Source organism: Etheostoma spectabile, unplaced genomic scaffold (assembly GCF_008692095.1).
Source record: "Etheostoma spectabile isolate EspeVRDwgs_2016 unplaced genomic scaffold, UIUC_Espe_1.0 scaffold00007218, whole genome shotgun sequence".
Lineage (NCBI taxonomy): Eukaryota > Metazoa > Chordata > Actinopteri > Perciformes > Percidae > Etheostoma > Etheostoma spectabile.
This window is the reverse complement of record NW_022603470.1, coordinates 28,790-44,951: the sequence shown is the minus strand read 5'-3', so window position 1 is coordinate 44,951 and position 16,162 is coordinate 28,790. Positions and strand designations below refer to the sequence as shown.

At 51.3% G+C, this 16,162-nt stretch overlaps 1 protein-coding gene across 1 annotated transcript; it reads right to left on the bottom strand.

Annotated features, from left to right (window-relative positions):
• Nucleotides 1-3,687: 3,687 nt before the first annotated feature.
• LOC116678396 (mucin-5AC) lies at nt 3,688-12,652 on the bottom strand. Its single transcript, XM_032508316.1, has 9 exons — nt 12,633-12,652; nt 10,273-10,421; nt 5,633-6,597; nt 5,390-5,454; nt 5,065-5,243; nt 4,623-4,906; nt 4,296-4,357; nt 4,057-4,205; nt 3,688-3,961 (listed from the first exon to the last, which is right to left on the bottom strand). Exons 1-9 carry the CDS (start codon nt 12,650-12,652, stop codon nt 3,888-3,890), a joined length of 1,947 nt encoding a protein of 648 aa, XP_032364207.1. The 3' UTR covers nt 3,688-3,887.
• Between the last annotated feature and the right edge of the window lie 3,510 nt (nt 12,653-16,162).

Genomic DNA, 16,162 nt, shown 5'->3' with positions numbered 1-16,162 from the left:
TTTTCGTGCATCCCTGTGGAGGCTGGGGGCATTGAACCTGAGTGGACAATGTTCAAAGTTTCCATTGCTGAAGCTGCGGCGGGGAGCTGTGGTCTTAGGGTCATAGGTGCTTCAAGGGGCGGTAACCCACGAACACCCTGGTGGACACCGGTGGTCAGGGAAGCCGTCCGACTGAAGAAGGAGTCCTTCCGGAATATGTTATCCCAGAGGACTCCGGACGCAGTTGCAAGGTACCGACGGGCCCGAAGGGCTGCAGCCTCTGCCGTGACAGAGGCAAAGCAGCGGGTGTGGGAGAAGTTCGGAGAGGACATGGAGAAGGACTTTCGGTCGGCACCAAGGTGCTTCTGGAAAACCGTTCGCCACCTCAGGAGGGGGAACCGGGGACTCATCCAAGCTGTATACAGTAAGGATGGGACGTTGTTGACCTCAACTGGGGAGGTAATAGAGCGGTGGAAGGAGCACTTTGAGGAACTCCTAAATCCAGCTGACACGTCCTCTGTGGTGGAGGCAGAGCTGGAGGATGATGGGGGATTATCGTCAATTTCCCTGGTGGAGGTCGCTGAGGTAGTCAAACAACTCCACAGTGGCAAAGCCCCAGGGATTGATGAGATCCGTCCAGAAATGCTGAAGGCTCTGGGTGTGGAGGGGCTGTCTTGGTTGACACGCCTCTTTAACATTGCGTGGAAGTCTGGGACAGTGCCGAAGGAGTGGCAGACTGGGGTGGTGGTTCCCCTCTTCAAAAAGGGGGACCAGAGGGTGTGTGCCAATTACAGGGGTATCACACTTCTCAGCCTCCCTGGTAAAGTCTACTCCAAGGTGCTGGAAAGGAGGGTTCGGCCGATAGTCGAACCTCGGATTGAAGAGGAACAATGCGGATTCCGTCCTGGTCGTGGAACAACGGATCAGATCTTTACTCTCGCAAGGATCCTGGAGGGAGCCTGGGAGTGAGGGGGTCCCTTCTTAGGGCCATCCAATCTCTGTATGACCAAAGCGAGAGCTGTGTCCGGGTTCTCGGCAGTAAGTCGGACTCGTTCCAGGTGAGGGTTGGCCTCCGCCAGGGCTGCGCTTTGTCACCAATCCTGTTTACAATATTTATGGACAGGATATCGAGGCGTAGTCGGGGCGGGGAGGGGTTGCAGTTCGGTGGGCTGAGGATCTCATCGCTGCTTTTTGCAGATGATGTGGTCCTGATGGCGTCATCGCTCTGTGACCTTCAGCACTCTCTGGATCGGTTCGCAGCCGAGTGTGAAGCGGCTGGGATGAGGATCAGCACCTCAAAATCTGACGGCATGGTTCTCAGCAGGAAACCGATGGAGTGCTTTCTTCGTGTAGGGAGTGAGTCCTTACCCCAAGTGAAGGAGTTTAAGTACCTTGGGGTCTTGTTCGCGAGTGAGGGGACTGTGGAGCGTGAGACTGGTCGGAGAATCGGAGCAGCTGGTGTGGTATTACATTCTGTTTATCGCACCGTTGTGACGAAAAGGGAGCTGAGCCAGAAGGCAAAGCTCTCGATCTACCGGGCAATTTTCGTTCCTACCCTCACCTATGGTCATGAAGGCTGGGTCATGACCGAAAGAACGAGATCCAGGGTACAAGCGGCCGAAATGGGTTTCCTCAGGAGGGTGGCTGGCGTCTCCCTTAGAGATAGGGTGAGAAGCACAGTCATCCGAGAGGAGCTCGGAGTAGAGCCGCTGCTCCTTCGCGTCGAAAGGAGCCAGTTGAGGTGGTTTGGGCATCTGGTAAGGATGCCTCCTGGGCGCCTCCCAAGGGAGGTGTTCCAGGCACGTCCAGCTGGGAGGAGGCCTCGGGGAAGACCTAGGACTAGGTGGAGAGATTATATCTCCAACCTGGCCTGGGAACGCCTCGGGATCCCCCAGTCGGTGCTGGTTGATGTGGCTCGGGAAAGGGAAGTTTGGGGTCCCCTAATGGAGCTGCTGCCCCCGCGACCCGATACCGGATAAGCGGTCGAAGATGGATGGATATAGAATATAGAATAGAGGATTTTTAAAAAAAACTTTTTGCCAGAGGCCCTCTGTAGCACCACCCAGACTTCAGGAGCTCAAACTGGCTGGAAAGAGGTTGTGTACTCCTATACTCCTATAGTCCTTATTCTGTCAGTGTATATTTGGGTCAGATGTTTTTGGGGTTTTCCCACTATTTTGTTAGCTGTTGACACTATCCTGTTAAGCTTCTTCTTGAGTTTGCAGCTATGTGGCCAAACCAAGCAGAAAGGTGAAAGATTAAGACATTTTCAATGTGTGTGGTGTATTCTAGCTCAGTAATCTGAACACTGACGCCCAGATAGCTCAGTCTTCTAAGGAGACTGAGTTGTGAGCATTTCTTAAAAATAAAGTCTGTGTTATCTGAAAAACTCAGATGGTTGTCAAGAACCGTACCTAGGTAATTAAAAGTTCCCACTGTTTCATCAGCTAGGCTATTAGGTAAAACTGTCTCTGTTTTTGTGTCTTGTGTGCAAAAGAGTAACTAGTTTGTCTTTGACACATTAATCTTTAGCTCGCTATTATTGCATCATGCTTCAAGGGCCTTTATGTGTGCTAGATACCAGGCCTTACCAAGGGGGTCAGTTTTTTGTCAGAGACTTACTAAGGCCATGTCGTCAGCGTATTCTATCAATTTAACGGTGCTATTATTTATAGAAAACTCATTTGTCAATAGAGAGAAATGCAAAGGAGAAAGAACGCTGCCTTGTGAGCGGCCTGCACTCGAGGAAAGAGGGAATCCCTTACCTGTTTATTTTGTTGGTCTAAGTAAAAAAATGTTTAAAAAAAACTAAAAAGTTAATAAAGCCAATTTAGACCTCCCATGTGTGATTTTGCAATGCAGAATTCCTCCAGGTTGCTAAAACTCATATTTCTGATAGTCTCACTTGGTCTGGTATGGTGAATGTTACCAAAGCTTCCATAGGCCTATTGCTGTATTGAGCTAGCTTGTTGGGTTTATGCCCTTTATCTACTTGTGCTAGTGCTAAGTTATTTTTTAGCATGATGTCAAATAGTCTTGCTTTCAGTTGGTGCTGTAACACAAACTTGTGACATGACATCTTTGACTGTTGTATGGAATCTCTTTAGGATATTTTGATTCTTTTTCTTTTCGAAAAATGACAGGATTCTTTTCATTTTTTTTTTTAAATGTTAAAACATCACACAAGACACTTTATTTTTCTTTGTATTCTGATCATTGTAAAGTTTATTAGAAATTGAACAAACTACAAGAAATCTCACAGAATACATCTATGCATGATTAGATAAATACACGTTATAAATAAGAACATTGATAGTGCATTGCAGGGATTTGTATGGATATATATACTCATGTATACCATTGTGATAATATTTGACATCCCAGGGCTTAATTTTAAATTTATTCAATGTGATGTATCTTAACATTAATAGCTACTGCTTAGTTCTAATGCCTGTTTCTAGAAGGGCCTTTAAAATAGCATAAATAAAAGATGTTTAGACAAAGTTAAAATGTGGTACATTTTGTTGAACTTATAGGAACACCTGTACAACTTCATATAGACATATGTGGCGCGTAAATACACAAACATTTACAACATATATGTACATATACACAATGGCATACAAATCTACATACATACATGTAGACTACATAGGCTAACTATAAATTGCATTCACATTCATACCCCCGCCTTCCCCTTTTGTCCAATATTTTGTTTTGCACAATTCTTTTACCTCTCTAGGGGTTTTGCAAAGTTACATTTGATAGTAAATTTATCTGAAGCTTTCAAAGCCTTAATAAGGCAATCATTACTTTTGGATATTTACTAACAGATTCCCTTTTCACATCAGTCATTAGTGTCATGACTTTAAATTAAAATGGAATCAGCACAGATATTATTGCTTGCTTTACAGTAGCCATGAACACAGTACCAGGCAGGCTGCAGTGACAAGACTGATTTTGTGGCTTACTCCACCCGAAGCTGTAAATGAGGAGAAGGAAACAAAACATTAGTTTACCAAACAGTTGTTTACCTTTTTAAAAAATGTTGATGACGTAGCACACAATATTGCTTACAGATGCCATTCACGCTGATGGAGCTGCCTTCAATGTCAAAGCCGCTGACGCTTGAAGCTGCTTTGATCAAAGAGCTTGTAATCTGAGTGTTATTAGGAGCAAGTGGGCCTACAAAGCTAAGGTCCATAGTGTTGATGACTGATCCACTCCTGCAGAAAGAGAAACCCATAATATAGTTTGAAACATCAGATGAAGTCCACTATTCCTAAATTATATTACCTGAACATAAATGAAATTACCTGAATGACACCACTTTCAAGGCACTGAAGGAGGGGAATGTTGTTTTGAAGACCGGTTCAAGCTGCGGAAACAAAATGGGTTGTATTTAAAGACTTTTTACTTTGAACATTGAAGTGTGTGTACATATGAGATAAGTTGTACAGTGAGCTGGTGTGTAATTGTGTAATTGCATCTTCTTCACATGTTCCCCTTAATGTCTCTGTATGTGATGTTTTTTCATTACATGACTGTCAAGGGATTGTTCAGTTCTTTGGTGAGTACTTGAGCTCTCTGAAAAAGTAATTCATAAGTGTACAAGGATATTTCATTCTAAGGGTGAGACTTACCTGTCCATTTATCAATGCTTCTCGATTTTTAAAAGCTGTGGATGATGGATTCAGCAAGTCATCTGTAAATGTGCTTTGAACAGATCTGAAGGACACTCTCGCTATTGTGAGTGCAGCAGTTGTAGATACAGCAGTAGTAGATACAGCAGTAGTAGATACAGCAGTTGACGGTGCAATTGTTGAAGAAACAGCAGTGGTGGATAAAGTAGTTGAAGGTGCGGCCGTTGTAGATACAGCAGTTGTGGATAAAGCAGTTGTAGGTGCTGTAGTTGGAATTGGACCTTCTGCAAAAACATATTTAAAGAAATTATTGGTGCCCAAAGGAAAATTATTTATTTTTCCTTGTTTGATGTCAAACTGACTTTGGTGCCAGTTTAACAGACTTATAAGAACCCTCATAGTTGGCTATACAGACTTAATAGCATCTTTCATGATTACTTACCTACTACTTTGACTGATCCCGGATCTATGCTCACATTGAAGGTATTGTTGGGATTACTCAAAGCTGTTACTAAGACTTCAGCAACAACATTATTCTGTGGGAGATCTGCAATAGGAGTAGTACTATCGAACACAACTTCAATCGTTGCTTCAGTTCCAGTTGCTCGTGGAGGTATGGCACTGTATCAAAAACCAAAAGGGACATGTTAATAAACTATGTCACAGTTTCTTACATCCTTGTGTCATGTGTGTTTTACACAGAACACTATTAACATTAGATTATACCAATTTCAAGATCAAAACGTAAATATAGAAAAATGTTTTACCTGAACTTTTTGACTTTGCATCGTTTAAATTTTTTTCCAAATTCTTTTTGGTAGATTGGTGTAAACTGCAAGAAAACAATATTTGTGGACCTTAAATGGCTTTCAAGTACACATAAAGGTGACTAAAAATAATTTTCATCTGATAGATTTGTGTTTTAGGAAAAACTTTCTATGAAATCCTGATTCAAAACACTCAAGTAAACTTCAATCAGTGACAAGTGTGTGAATTAAAAATGCACTCACAGTATTTATGACTGATTGTTCAAGAGTTTTGAACTCAGTGGTGTTGGGGTCAGAAAGGGCAGCTGTAAAAGTTACTGATGGCAAGCCTAATGAAAGGCTATAAACTGGATCAGAGGACAAAGTGCTTGGTGCTGCGGTTGTAGGTACAGCAGTTGTAGGTACGGCAGTTATAGTAGCTGCTGTTGTTGGTGTGGCAGTTGTTGGTGCTGCTGTTGTTGGTGGAGCTGTTGTAGATGCTGCTGTTGTTGGCGCGGCAGATGTAGCTGCTGCTGACGTAAGTGCGGCAGTTGTAGGTGCTGGTGTTGTAGCTGCAGCTGTCGTAGGTACTGCTGTTGTTTGTCCGGCAGTTGTTGGTGCTGCTGTCGTTTGTGCAGCTGTAGTAGGGCTGCTGTGTTTGGTGCGGCAGTTGTAGGTGCTGCTGTTGTAGCTCCAGCTGTCGTTGGTGCTGCTGTTGTTGGTGCGGCTGTTGTTGGTGCAGCTGTTGTAAGTGCGGCTGTTGTTGGTGCAGCTGTTATTGGTGCTGCTGTAGTAAGGGCTGCTGTTGTTGGGGCGGCCGTTGTTGGTGCTGCTGTTGTAAGTGTGGCTGTTGTTGGTGCAGCTGTAGAAGGGGCCGCTGTTGTTAGTGCGGCAGTTGTAGGTGCTGCTGTTGAAGCTGCAGCTGTCGTAGGTGCTGCTGTTGTTAGTGCGGCAGTTGTTGGTGTTGCTGTAGTAGAGGCTGCTGTGGTTGGTGCGACTGTTGTTGGTGCTGCAGTAGTAGGGGCTGCTGTTGTTGGTGCTGCAGTTGCAGGTGCGGCTGTTGTTGGTGCAACAGTTGCAGGTGCGGCTGTTGTCGGTGCAGTTGTTGTTGGTGCAGGTGTAGTAGGGGCTGCTGTTGTTAGTGCGGCAGTTGTAAGTGCTGCTGTTGTAGCTGCAGCTGTCGTAGGTGCTGCTGTTGTTGGTCTGGCAGTTGTAGGTGCGGCAGTTGTTGGTGCAGCTGTTGCAGGTGCGGCTGTTGTTGGTGCAGCTGTTGTTGGTGTTGCTGTTGTTGGTGCGGCAGTTGTAGATAAGACAGTTGTTGGTGCAGCTGTTGCAGGTGCGGCTGTTGTTGGTGCAGCTGTAGTAGGGGCTGCCGTTGTTGGTGCGGCAGTTGTAGGTCCGGCAGTTGTAGGTGCTTTTGTTGTAGGTGCGGCTGTTGTTTGTGCAGCTGTTGTAGGGGCTGTTGTTGTTGGTGCAGCTGTTGTTGGTACAGCTGTAGTAGGGGCTGCTGTTGTTAGTGCGGCAGTTGTTGGTTTAGCTGTTGCAGGTAAGGCTGTTGTTGGTGCAGCTGTTGTTGGTATTGCTGTTGTTGGTGCGGCAGTTGTAGGTGTGGCAGTTGTTGGTGCAGTTGTTGCAGGTGCGGCTGTTGTTGGTGCAGCTGTTGTAACTGCAGCTGTTGTAGCTGCAGCTGTTGTAGGTGCTGCTGTTGTTGGTGCGGCAGTTGTTGGTGCAGCTGTTGTAGCTACAGCTGTCGTAGATGCTGCTGTTATTGGTTGGGCAGTTGTAGGTGCGGCTGTTGTAGTTGCGGCTGTTGTTGGTGCAGATGTAGTAGGGGCTGCTGTTTGTGCGGCAGTTGTAGGTGCTGCTGTTGTAACTGCAGCAGTCGTAGGTGCTGTTGTTAGTGCGGCAGTTGTAGATGCGGCAGTTGTTAGTGCAGCTGTTGCAGGTGCGGCTGTTGTTGGTGCAGTTGTTGTTGGTGTAGCTGTAGTAGGGGCTGCGGTTGTTGGTGCGGCAGTTGTAGGTGCTGTTGTTGTAGGTGCGGCTGTTGTTTGTGCAGCTGTTGTTGTGGCTGCTGTTGTTGCTCCGCCTGTTGTTGATGGAGCAGTTGTGGGTGCGGCAGTTGTAGGTGCAGCAGTTGTTGGTGCAGCTGTTGTTGGCGTGAGAGTTGTAAGTGCGGCGGTTGTTGGTGCGGCAGTTGTGGGTGCTGCTGTTGTAGCTGCAGCTGTTGAAGCTGCAGCTGTTGTAGGTGCTGCTGTTGTTGGTGAAGCAGTTGTTGGTGCAGCTGTTGTAGCTATAGCTGTCGTAGGTGCTGCTGTTGTTAGTACGGCAGTTGTAGGTGCGGCTGTTGTTGGTGCAGCTGTAGTAGGGGCTGCTGTTGTTGGTGCCGCAGTTGTAGGGGCTACTGTTGTTGGCGTAAGAGTTGTAGGTGCGGCGGTTGTTGGTGTGGCAGTTGTAGGTGCGGCAGTTGTTGGTGCTGCTGTTGTAGCTGCAGCTGTTGTGGTTGCAGCTGTCGTAGGTGCTGCTGTTGTTGGTGCGACAGTTGTAGGTGCGGCTGTTGTTGGTGCAACTGTAGTAGGGGCTGCTGTTGTAGGTGCGGCTGTTGTTGGTGGAGCATTTGTGGGTGCGGCGGTTGTTGGTGCGGCAGTTGTAGGTATAGCAGTTGTTGATGCAGCTGTCGTAGGTGCTGCTGTTGTTGGTGCGGCAGTGGTTGGTGCAGCTGTTGTAGCTACAGCTGTCGTAGGTGTTGTTGTTGTTGGTGCTGCTGTTGTAACAGCAGCTGTTGTAGCTGCAGCTGTCGTCAGTGCTGATGTTGTTGGAGTAGCAGTTGTAGGTGCTGCCGTGGTAACTGCAGCTGTTGTAGCTACAGCTGTCGTAGGTGCTGCTGTTGTTGGTGAGGCAGTTGTAGGTGCGGCTGTTGTTGGTGCAGCTGTATTAGGGGCTGCTGTTGTTGGTGCAGCAGTTGTAGGTGTCCCTGTTGTAGGTGCCGCAGTTGTAACTGCAGCTGTTGTAGTTGCAGCTGTAGTAGGGGCTGCTGTTGTTGGTGCGGCAGTTGTAGGTACTGCTGTTGTTGGTGCGGCAGTTGTAGGTGCGGCTGTTGTTGGTGCGGCAGTTGTAGATGCGGCAGTTGTTGGTGCAGCTGTTGCAGGTGCGGCTGTTGTTGGTGCAGCTGTTGTTGGTGTAGCTGTAGTAGGGGCTGCGGTTAATGGTGCGGCAGTTGTTGGGGCAGCTGTTGTTGCTGCGGCTGTTGTTGGTGGAGCAGTTGTGGGTGCGGCAGTTGTAGGTGCAGCTGTTGTTGGTGCAGCTGTTGTTGGCGTGGCTGTTGTTGGTGCGGCTGTTGTTGGTGCAGCCGTAGTTGGTGCTGCTGTAGTAGGGGCTGCAGTCGTCGGTGCTGCTGTTGTTGGAGCAGCAGTTATAGGTGCTGCTGTTGTAACTGCAGCTGTTGTGGCTGCAGCTGTTGTAGGTGCTGCTGTTGTTGGTGCGGCAGTTGTTGGTGCAGCTGTTGTAGCTACAGCTGTCGTAGGTGCTGCTGTTGTTGGTGCGGCTGTTGTAGGTGCGGCTGTTGTTGGAATAGCTGTAGTAGGGGCTGCTGTTGTTGGTGCGGCAGTTGTGGGTGTCGCTGTGGTAGGTGCCGCAGTTGTAAGGGCTCCTGTTGTTTGCGTGAGAGTTGTAGGTGCGGCGGTTGTTGGTGTGGCAGTTGTAGATGCGGTAGTTGTTGGTGCTGCTGTTGTAGCTGCAGCTGTTGTGGCTGCAGCTGTCGTAGGTGCTGCTGTTGTTGGTGCGGCAGTTGTAGGTGCGGCTGTTGTAGCTACAGCTGTCGTAGGTGTTGCTGTTGTTGGTGCGGCAGTTGTAGGTGTGGCTGTTGTTGGAGCAGCTGTAATAGGGGCTGCTGTTGGTGCGGCAGTTGTAGGTGCTGCTGTTGTAGCTGCAGCTGTCGTAGATGCTGTTGTTGTTGGTGCGGCAGTTGTTGGTGGGGCAGTTGTGGGCGAGGTGGTTGTTGGTGCAGCAGTTGTAGGTGCAGCAGTTGTTGGTGCAGCTGTTGTTGGTGCGGCTGTTGTTGGTGCGGCTGTTGTTGGTGCGGCAGTTGTTGGTGCTGGTGTAGTAGGGGCTGCAGTCGTAGATGCGGCGGTTGTTGGTGCGGCAGTTGTAGGTGCTGTTGTTGTAGGTGCTGCTGTTGTTGGTGCGGCAGTTGTAGGTGCGGCTGTTGTTGGAGCAGCTGTAGTAAGGGCTGCTGTTGTTGGTGCGGCAGTTGTAGGTGCTGCTGTTGTAGCTGCAGCTGTCGTAGATGCTGTTGTTGTTGGTGCGGCAGTTGTTGGTGGGGCAGTTGTGGGCGAGGCGGTTGTTGGTGCAGCAGTTGTAGGTGCAGCAGTTGTTGGTGCAGCTGTTGTTGGTGCGGCTGTTGTTGGTGCGGATGTTGTTGGTGCAGCAGTTGTTGGTGCTGGTGTAGTAGGGGCTGCAGTCGTAGGTGCGGCGGTTGTTGGTGCGGCAGTTGTAGGTGCTGCTGTTGTAACTGCAGCTGTTGTGGCTGCAGCTGTCGTAGGGGCTGCTGTTGTTGGTGCGGCAGTTGTTGGTGCGGCTGTTGTTGGTACAGCTGTAGTAGGGGCTGCTGTTGTTGGTGCGGCAGTTATAGGTGTCGCTGTTGTAGGTGCCGCAGTTGTAGGGGCTCCTGTTGTTGGCGTGAGAGTTGTAGGTGCGGCGGTTGTTGGTGTGGCAGTTGTAGATGCGGTAGTTGTTGGTGCTGCTGTTGCAGCTGCAGCTGTTGTGGCTGCAGCTGTCGTAGGTGCTGCTGTTGTTGGTGCGGCAGTTGTTGGTGCAGCTGTTGTAGCTACAGCTGTCGTAGGTGCTGCTGTTGTTGGTGCGGCAGTTGTTGGTCCGGCTGTTGTTGGTACAGCTGTAGTAGGGGCTGCTGTTGTTGGTGCGGCAGTTATAGGTGTCGCTGTTGTAGGTGCCGCAGTTGTAGGTGCTCCTGTTGTTGGCGTGAGAGTTGTAGGTGCGGCGGTTGTTGGTGTGGCAGTTGTAGATGCGGTAGTTGTTGGTGCCGCTGTTGTAGCTGCAGCTGTTGTGGCTGCAGCTGTCGTAGGTGCTGCTGTTGTTGGTGCGTTAGTTGTAGGTGCGGCTGTCGTAGCTACAGCTGTCGTAGGTGCTGTTGTTGTTTGTGCGGCAGTTGTAGGTGCGGCTGTTGTTGGAGCAGCTGTAGTAGGGGCTGCTGTTGGTGCGGCAGTTGTAGGTGCTGCTGTTGTAGCTGCAGCTGTTGGTGTGGCAGTTGTGGGCGAGGCGGTTGTTGTTGGTGTGGCAGTTGTGGGCGAGGCGGTTGTTGGTGCAGCAGTTGTTGGTGCAGCAGTTGTTGGTGCAGCTGTTGTTGGTGCGGCTGTTGTTGGTGCGGCTGTTGTTGGTGCAGCAGTTGTTGGTGCTGGTGTAGAAGGGGCTGCAGTCGTAGGTGCGGCGGTTAATGGTGCGGCAGTTGTAGGTGCTGTTGTTGTAGGTGCTGCTGTTGTTGGTGCGGCAGTTGTAGGTGCGGCTGTTGTAGCTACAGCTGTCGTAGGTGCTGTTGTTGTTTGTGCGGCAGTTGTAGGTGCGGCTATTGTTGGAGCAGCTGTAGTAGGGGCTGCTGTTGGTGCGGCAGTTGTAGGTGCTGCTGTTGTAGCTGCAGCTGTTGGTGTGGCAGTTGTGGGCGAGGCGGTTGTTGTTGGTGTGGCAGTTGTGGGCGAGGCGGTTGTTGGTGCAGCAGTTGTTGGTGCAGCAGTTGTTGGTGCAGCTGTTGTTGGTGCGGCTGTTGTTGGTGCGGCTGTTGTTGGTGCAGCAGTTGTTGGTGCTGGTGTAGAAGGGGCTGCAGTCGTAGGTGCGGCGGTTAATGGTGCGGCAGTTGTAGGTGCTGTTGTTGTAGGTGCTGCTGTTGTTGGTGCGGCAGTTGTGGGTGCTGCTGTTGTAGCTGCAGCTGTCGTAGATGCTGTTGTTGTTGGTGCGGCAGTTGTTGGTGGGGCAGTTGTGGGCGAGGCGGTTGTTGGTGCAGCAGTTGTAGGTGCAGCAGTTGTTGGTGCAGCTGTTGTTGGTGCGGTTGTTGTTGGTGCGGCTGTTGTTGGTGCAGCAGTTGTTGGTGCTGGTGTAGTAGGGGCTGCAGTCGTAGGTGCGGCGGTTGTTAGTGCGGCAGTTGTAGGTGCTGTTGTTGTAGGTGCGGCTGTTGTTGGTGCAGCTGTTGTTAGGGCTGCTGTTGTTGCTAAGGTGTTGTTGGTGGAGCATTTGTGGGTGCGGTGGTTGTTGGTGCGGCAGTTGTAGGTGCAGCAGTTGTTGGTGCAACTGTTGTTGGTGCGGCTGTTGTTGGTGCGGCTGTTGTTGGTGCAGCAGTTGTTGGTGCTGCTGTATTAGGGGCTGCAGTCGTAGGTGCTGCTGTTGTTGGAGCAGCAGTTGTAGGTGCTGCTGTTGTAACTGCAGCTGTTGTAGGTGCTGCTGTTGTTGGTACGGCTGTTGTTGGTGCAGCTGTTGTTGGTGTAGCTGTAGTAGGGGCTGCGGTTGTTGGTGCGGCAGTTGTAGGTGCTGTTGTTGTAGGTGCGGCTGTTGTTGGTGCAGCTGTTGTTTGGGCTGCTGTTGTTGCTGCGGCTGTTGTTGGTGGAGCAGTTGTGGGTGCGGCAGTTGTAGGTGCAGCTGTTGTAGCTGCAGCTGTCGTAGGTGCTGCTGTTGTTGGTGCGGCAGATGTAGGTGCAGCAGTTGTTGGTGCAACTGTTGTTGGTGCGGCTGTTGTTGGTGCGGCTGTTGTTGGTGCAGCAGTTGTTGGTGCTGCTGTAGTAAGGGCTGCAGTCGTAGGTGCTGTTGTTGTTGGAGCAGCAGTTGTAGGCGCTGCTGTTGTAACTGCAGCTGTTGTAGGTGCTGCTGTTGTTGGTACGGCTGTTGTTGGTGCAGCTGTTGTTGGTGTAGCTGTAGTAGGGGCTGCGGTTGTTTGTGCGGCAGTTGTAGGTGCTGTTGTTGTAGGTGCGGCTGTTGTTGGTGCAGCTGTTGTTTGGGCTGCTGTTGTTGCTGCGGCTGTTGTTGGTGGAGCAGTTGTGGGTGCGGCCGTTGTTGGTGCGGCAGTTGTAGGTGCGGCAGTTGTTGGTGCTGCTGTTGTAGCTGCAGCTGTTGTGGCTGAAGCTGTCGTAGGTGCTGCTGTTGTTGGTGCAGCAGTTGTGGGTGCGGCTGTTGTAGCTACAGCTGTCGTAGGTGCTGTTGTTGTTGGTGCGGCAGTTGTAGGTGCGGCTGTTGTTGGTGCAGCTGTAGTAGGGGCTGCTGTTGTTGGTACGGCTGTTGTTGGTGGAGCATTTGTGGGTGCGGCGGTTGTTGGTGCGACAGTTATAGGTACAGCAGTTGTTGGTGCAGCTGTCGTAGGTGCTGCTGTTGTTGGTGTGGCAGTTGTTGTTGCAGCTGTTGTAGCTACAGCTGTCGTAGGTGCTGCTGTTGTTGGTGCGGCAGTTGTAGGTGCTGCTGTTGTAACTGCAGCTGTTGTAGCTGCAGCTGTCGTAGGTGCTGCTGTTGTTGGAGTAGCAGTTGTAGGTGCTGCCGTTGTAACTGCAGCTGTTGTAGGTGCTGTTGTTGTTGGTGCGGCAGTTGTTGGTGGGGCAGTTGTGGGTGAGGTGGTTGTTGGTGCGTCAGTTGTAGGTGCAGCAGTTGTTGGTGGGGCTGTTGTTGGTGCGGCTGTCGTTGGTGCGGCTGTTGTTGGAGCAGCAGTTGTTGGTGCTGCTGTTGTAACTGCAGCTGTTGTAGCTGCAGCTGTTGTAGGTGCTGCTGTTGTTGGTGCGGCAGTTGTAGGTGTCGCTGTTGTAGGTGCCGCAGTTGTAGGGGCTCCTGTTGTTGGCGTGAGAGTTGTAGGTGCGGCGGTTGTTGGTGCGGCAGTTGTAGGTGCGGCAGTTGTTAGTGCTGCTGTTGTAAGTGTGGCTGTTGTTGGTGCAGCTGTAGTAGGGGCTGCTGTTGTTGGTGCAGCAGTTGTAGGTGCGGCCGTTGTTGGTGCTGCTGTTGTTAGTGTGGCTGTTGTTGGTGCAGCTGTAGTAGGGGCTGCTGTTGTTGGTGCGGCAGTTGTAGGTGCGGCTGTTGTTGGTGCAGCTGTTGTAGGGGCTGCTGTTGTTGAGTGACAGTTGTAGGTGACGCTGTGGTAGGTGCGGCTGTTGTAGGTACGGCCGTTGTTGGTGCTGCTGTTGTAAGTGTGGCTGTTGTTGGTGCAGCTGTAGTAGGGGCTGCTGTTGTTGGTGCGGCAGTTGTAGGTGCTGCTGTTGTAGCTACAGCTGTCGTAGGTGCTGTTGTTGTTGGTGTGGCAGTTGTTGGTGGAGCAGTTGTGGGTGCGGCGGTTGTTGGTGTGGCAGTTGTAGGTGCAGCAGTTGTTGGTGCAGCTGTTGTTGGTGCGGCTGTTGTTGTTGCGGCTGTTGTTGGTGCAGCAGTTGTAGGTGCGGCTGTTGTCGGTGCAGCTGTAGTAGGGGCTGCTGTTGTTGGTGCGGCTGTTGTTGGTGGAGCATTTGTGGGTGCGGCGGTTGTTGGTGCGGCAGTTGTAGATGCGGCTGTCGTAGGTGCTGCTGTTGTTGGTGCGGCAGTTGTAGGTGCAGCAGTTGTTGGTGGGGCTGTTGTTGGTGCGGCTGTCGTTGGTGCGGCTGTTGTTGGAGCAGCAGTTGTGGGTGCTGCTGTTGTAACTGCAGCTGTTGTAGCTGCAGCTGTTGTAGGTGCTGCTGTTGTTGGTGCGGCAGTTGTTGGTGCAGCTGTTGTAGCTACAGCTGTCGTAGGGGCTGCTGTTGTTGGTGCGGCAGTTGTAGGTGTCGCTGTTGTAGGTGCCGCAGTTGTAGGGGCTCCTGTTGTTGGTGCGGCAGTTGTTGGTGCAGCTGTTGTAGCTACAGCTGTCGTAGGGGCTGCTGTTGTTGGTGCGGCAGTTGTAGGTGTCGCTGTTGTAGGTGCCGCAGTTGTAGGGGCTCCTGTTGTTGGCGTGAGAGTTGTAGGTGCGGCGGTTGTTGGTGCAGCAGTTGTAGGTGCGGCTGTTGTTGGTGCAGCTGTTGTTTGGGCTGCTGTTGTTGCTGCGGCTGTTGTTGGTGGAGCAGTTGTGGGTGCGGCCGTTGTTGCTGCGGCAGTTGTAGGTGCGGCAGTTGTTGGTGCTGCTGTTGTAGCTGCAGCAGTTGTTGGTGGGGCTGTTGTTGGTGCGGCTGTCGTTGGTGCGGCTGTTGTTGGAGCAGCAGTTGTGGGTGCTGCTGTTGTAACTGCAGCTGTTGTAGCTGCAGCTGTTGTAGGTGCAGCTGTTGTTGGTGCGGCAGTTGTTGGTGCAGCTGTTGTAGCTACAGCTGTCGTAGGGGCTGCTGTTGTTGGTGCGGCAGTTGTAGGTGTCGCTGTTGTAGGTGCCGCAGTTGTAGGGGCTCCTGTTGTTGGTGCGGCAGTTGTTGGTGCAGCTGTTGTAGCTACAGCTGTCGTAGGGGCTGCTGTTGTTGGTGCGGCAGTTGTAGGTGTCGCTGTTGTAGGTGCCGCAGTTGTAGGGGCTCCTGTTGTTGGCGTGAGAGTTGTAGGTGCGGCGGTTGTTGGTGCAGCAGTTGTAGGTGCGGCAGTTGTTAGTGCTGCTGTTGTAAGTGTGGCTGTTGTTGGTGCAGCTGTAGTAGGGGCTGCTGTTGTTGGTGCAGCAGTTGTAGGTGCGGCCGTTGTTGGTGCTGCTGTTGTAAGTGTGGCTGTTGTTGGTGCAGATGTAGTAGGGGCTGCTGTTGTTGGTGCGGCAGTTGTAGGTGTGGCTGTTGTTGGTGCAGCTGTAGTAGGGACTGCTGTTGTTGGTGCGGCAGTTGTAGGTGCGGCTGTTGTTGGTGCAGCTGTTGTAGGGGCTGCTGTTGTTGGAGTGACAGTTGTAGGTGACGCTGTGGTAGGTGCGGCTGTTGTAGGTACGGCCGTTGTTGGTGCTGCTGTTGTAAGTGTGGCTGTTGTTGGTGCAGCTGTAGTAGGGGCTGCTGTTGTTGGTGCGGCAGTTGTAGGTGCTGCTGTTGTAGCTACAGCTGTCGTAGGTGCTGTTGTTGTTGGTGGAGCAGTTGTGGGTGCGGCGGTTGTTGGTGTGGCAGTTGTAGGTGCAGCAGTTGTTGGTGCAGCAGTTGTAGGTGCGGCTGTTGTCGGTGCAGCTGTAGTAGGGGCTGATGTTGTTGGTGCGGCTGTTGTTGGTGGAGCATTTGTGGGTGCGGCGGTTGTTGGTGCGGCAGTTGTAGATGCGGCTGTCGTAGGTGCTGCTGTTGTTGGTGCGGCAGTTGTAGGTGCGGCCGTTGTTGGTGCAGCTGTAGTAGGGGCTGCTGTTGTTGGTGCGGCAGTTGTAGATGTCGCTGTTGTAGGTGCCGCTGTTGTAGGGGCTGCTGTTGTTGGCGTGAGAGTTGTAGGTGCGGCGGTTGTTGGTGCGGCAGTTGTAGGTGCTGCTGTTGTTGGTGCAGCTGTTGTTGGTGCTGCTGTAGTAAGGGCTGCTGTTGTTGGTGCGGCAGTTGTAGGGGCTGCTGTTGTTGGTGTGGCAGTTGTAGGTGCTTCTGTTGTAGCTACAGCCGTCGTAGGTGCTGCTGTTGTTGGTGCGGCAGTTGTAGGTGCGGCTGTTGTTGTGTAGCTGTAGTAGGGTCTGCTGTTGTTGGTGCGGCAGTTGTAGGTGCGGCTGTTGTTGGTGCAGCTGTAGTAGGGGCTGCTGTTGTTGGTGTGGCAGTTGTAGGTGCTTCTGTTGTAGCTACAGCTGTCGTAGGTGCTGCTGTTGTTGGTGCGGCAGTTGTAGGTGCGGCTGTTGTTTGTGTAGCTGTAGTAGGGGCTGCTGTTGTTGGTGCGGCAGTTGTAGGTGCGGCTGTTGTTGGTGCAGCTGTT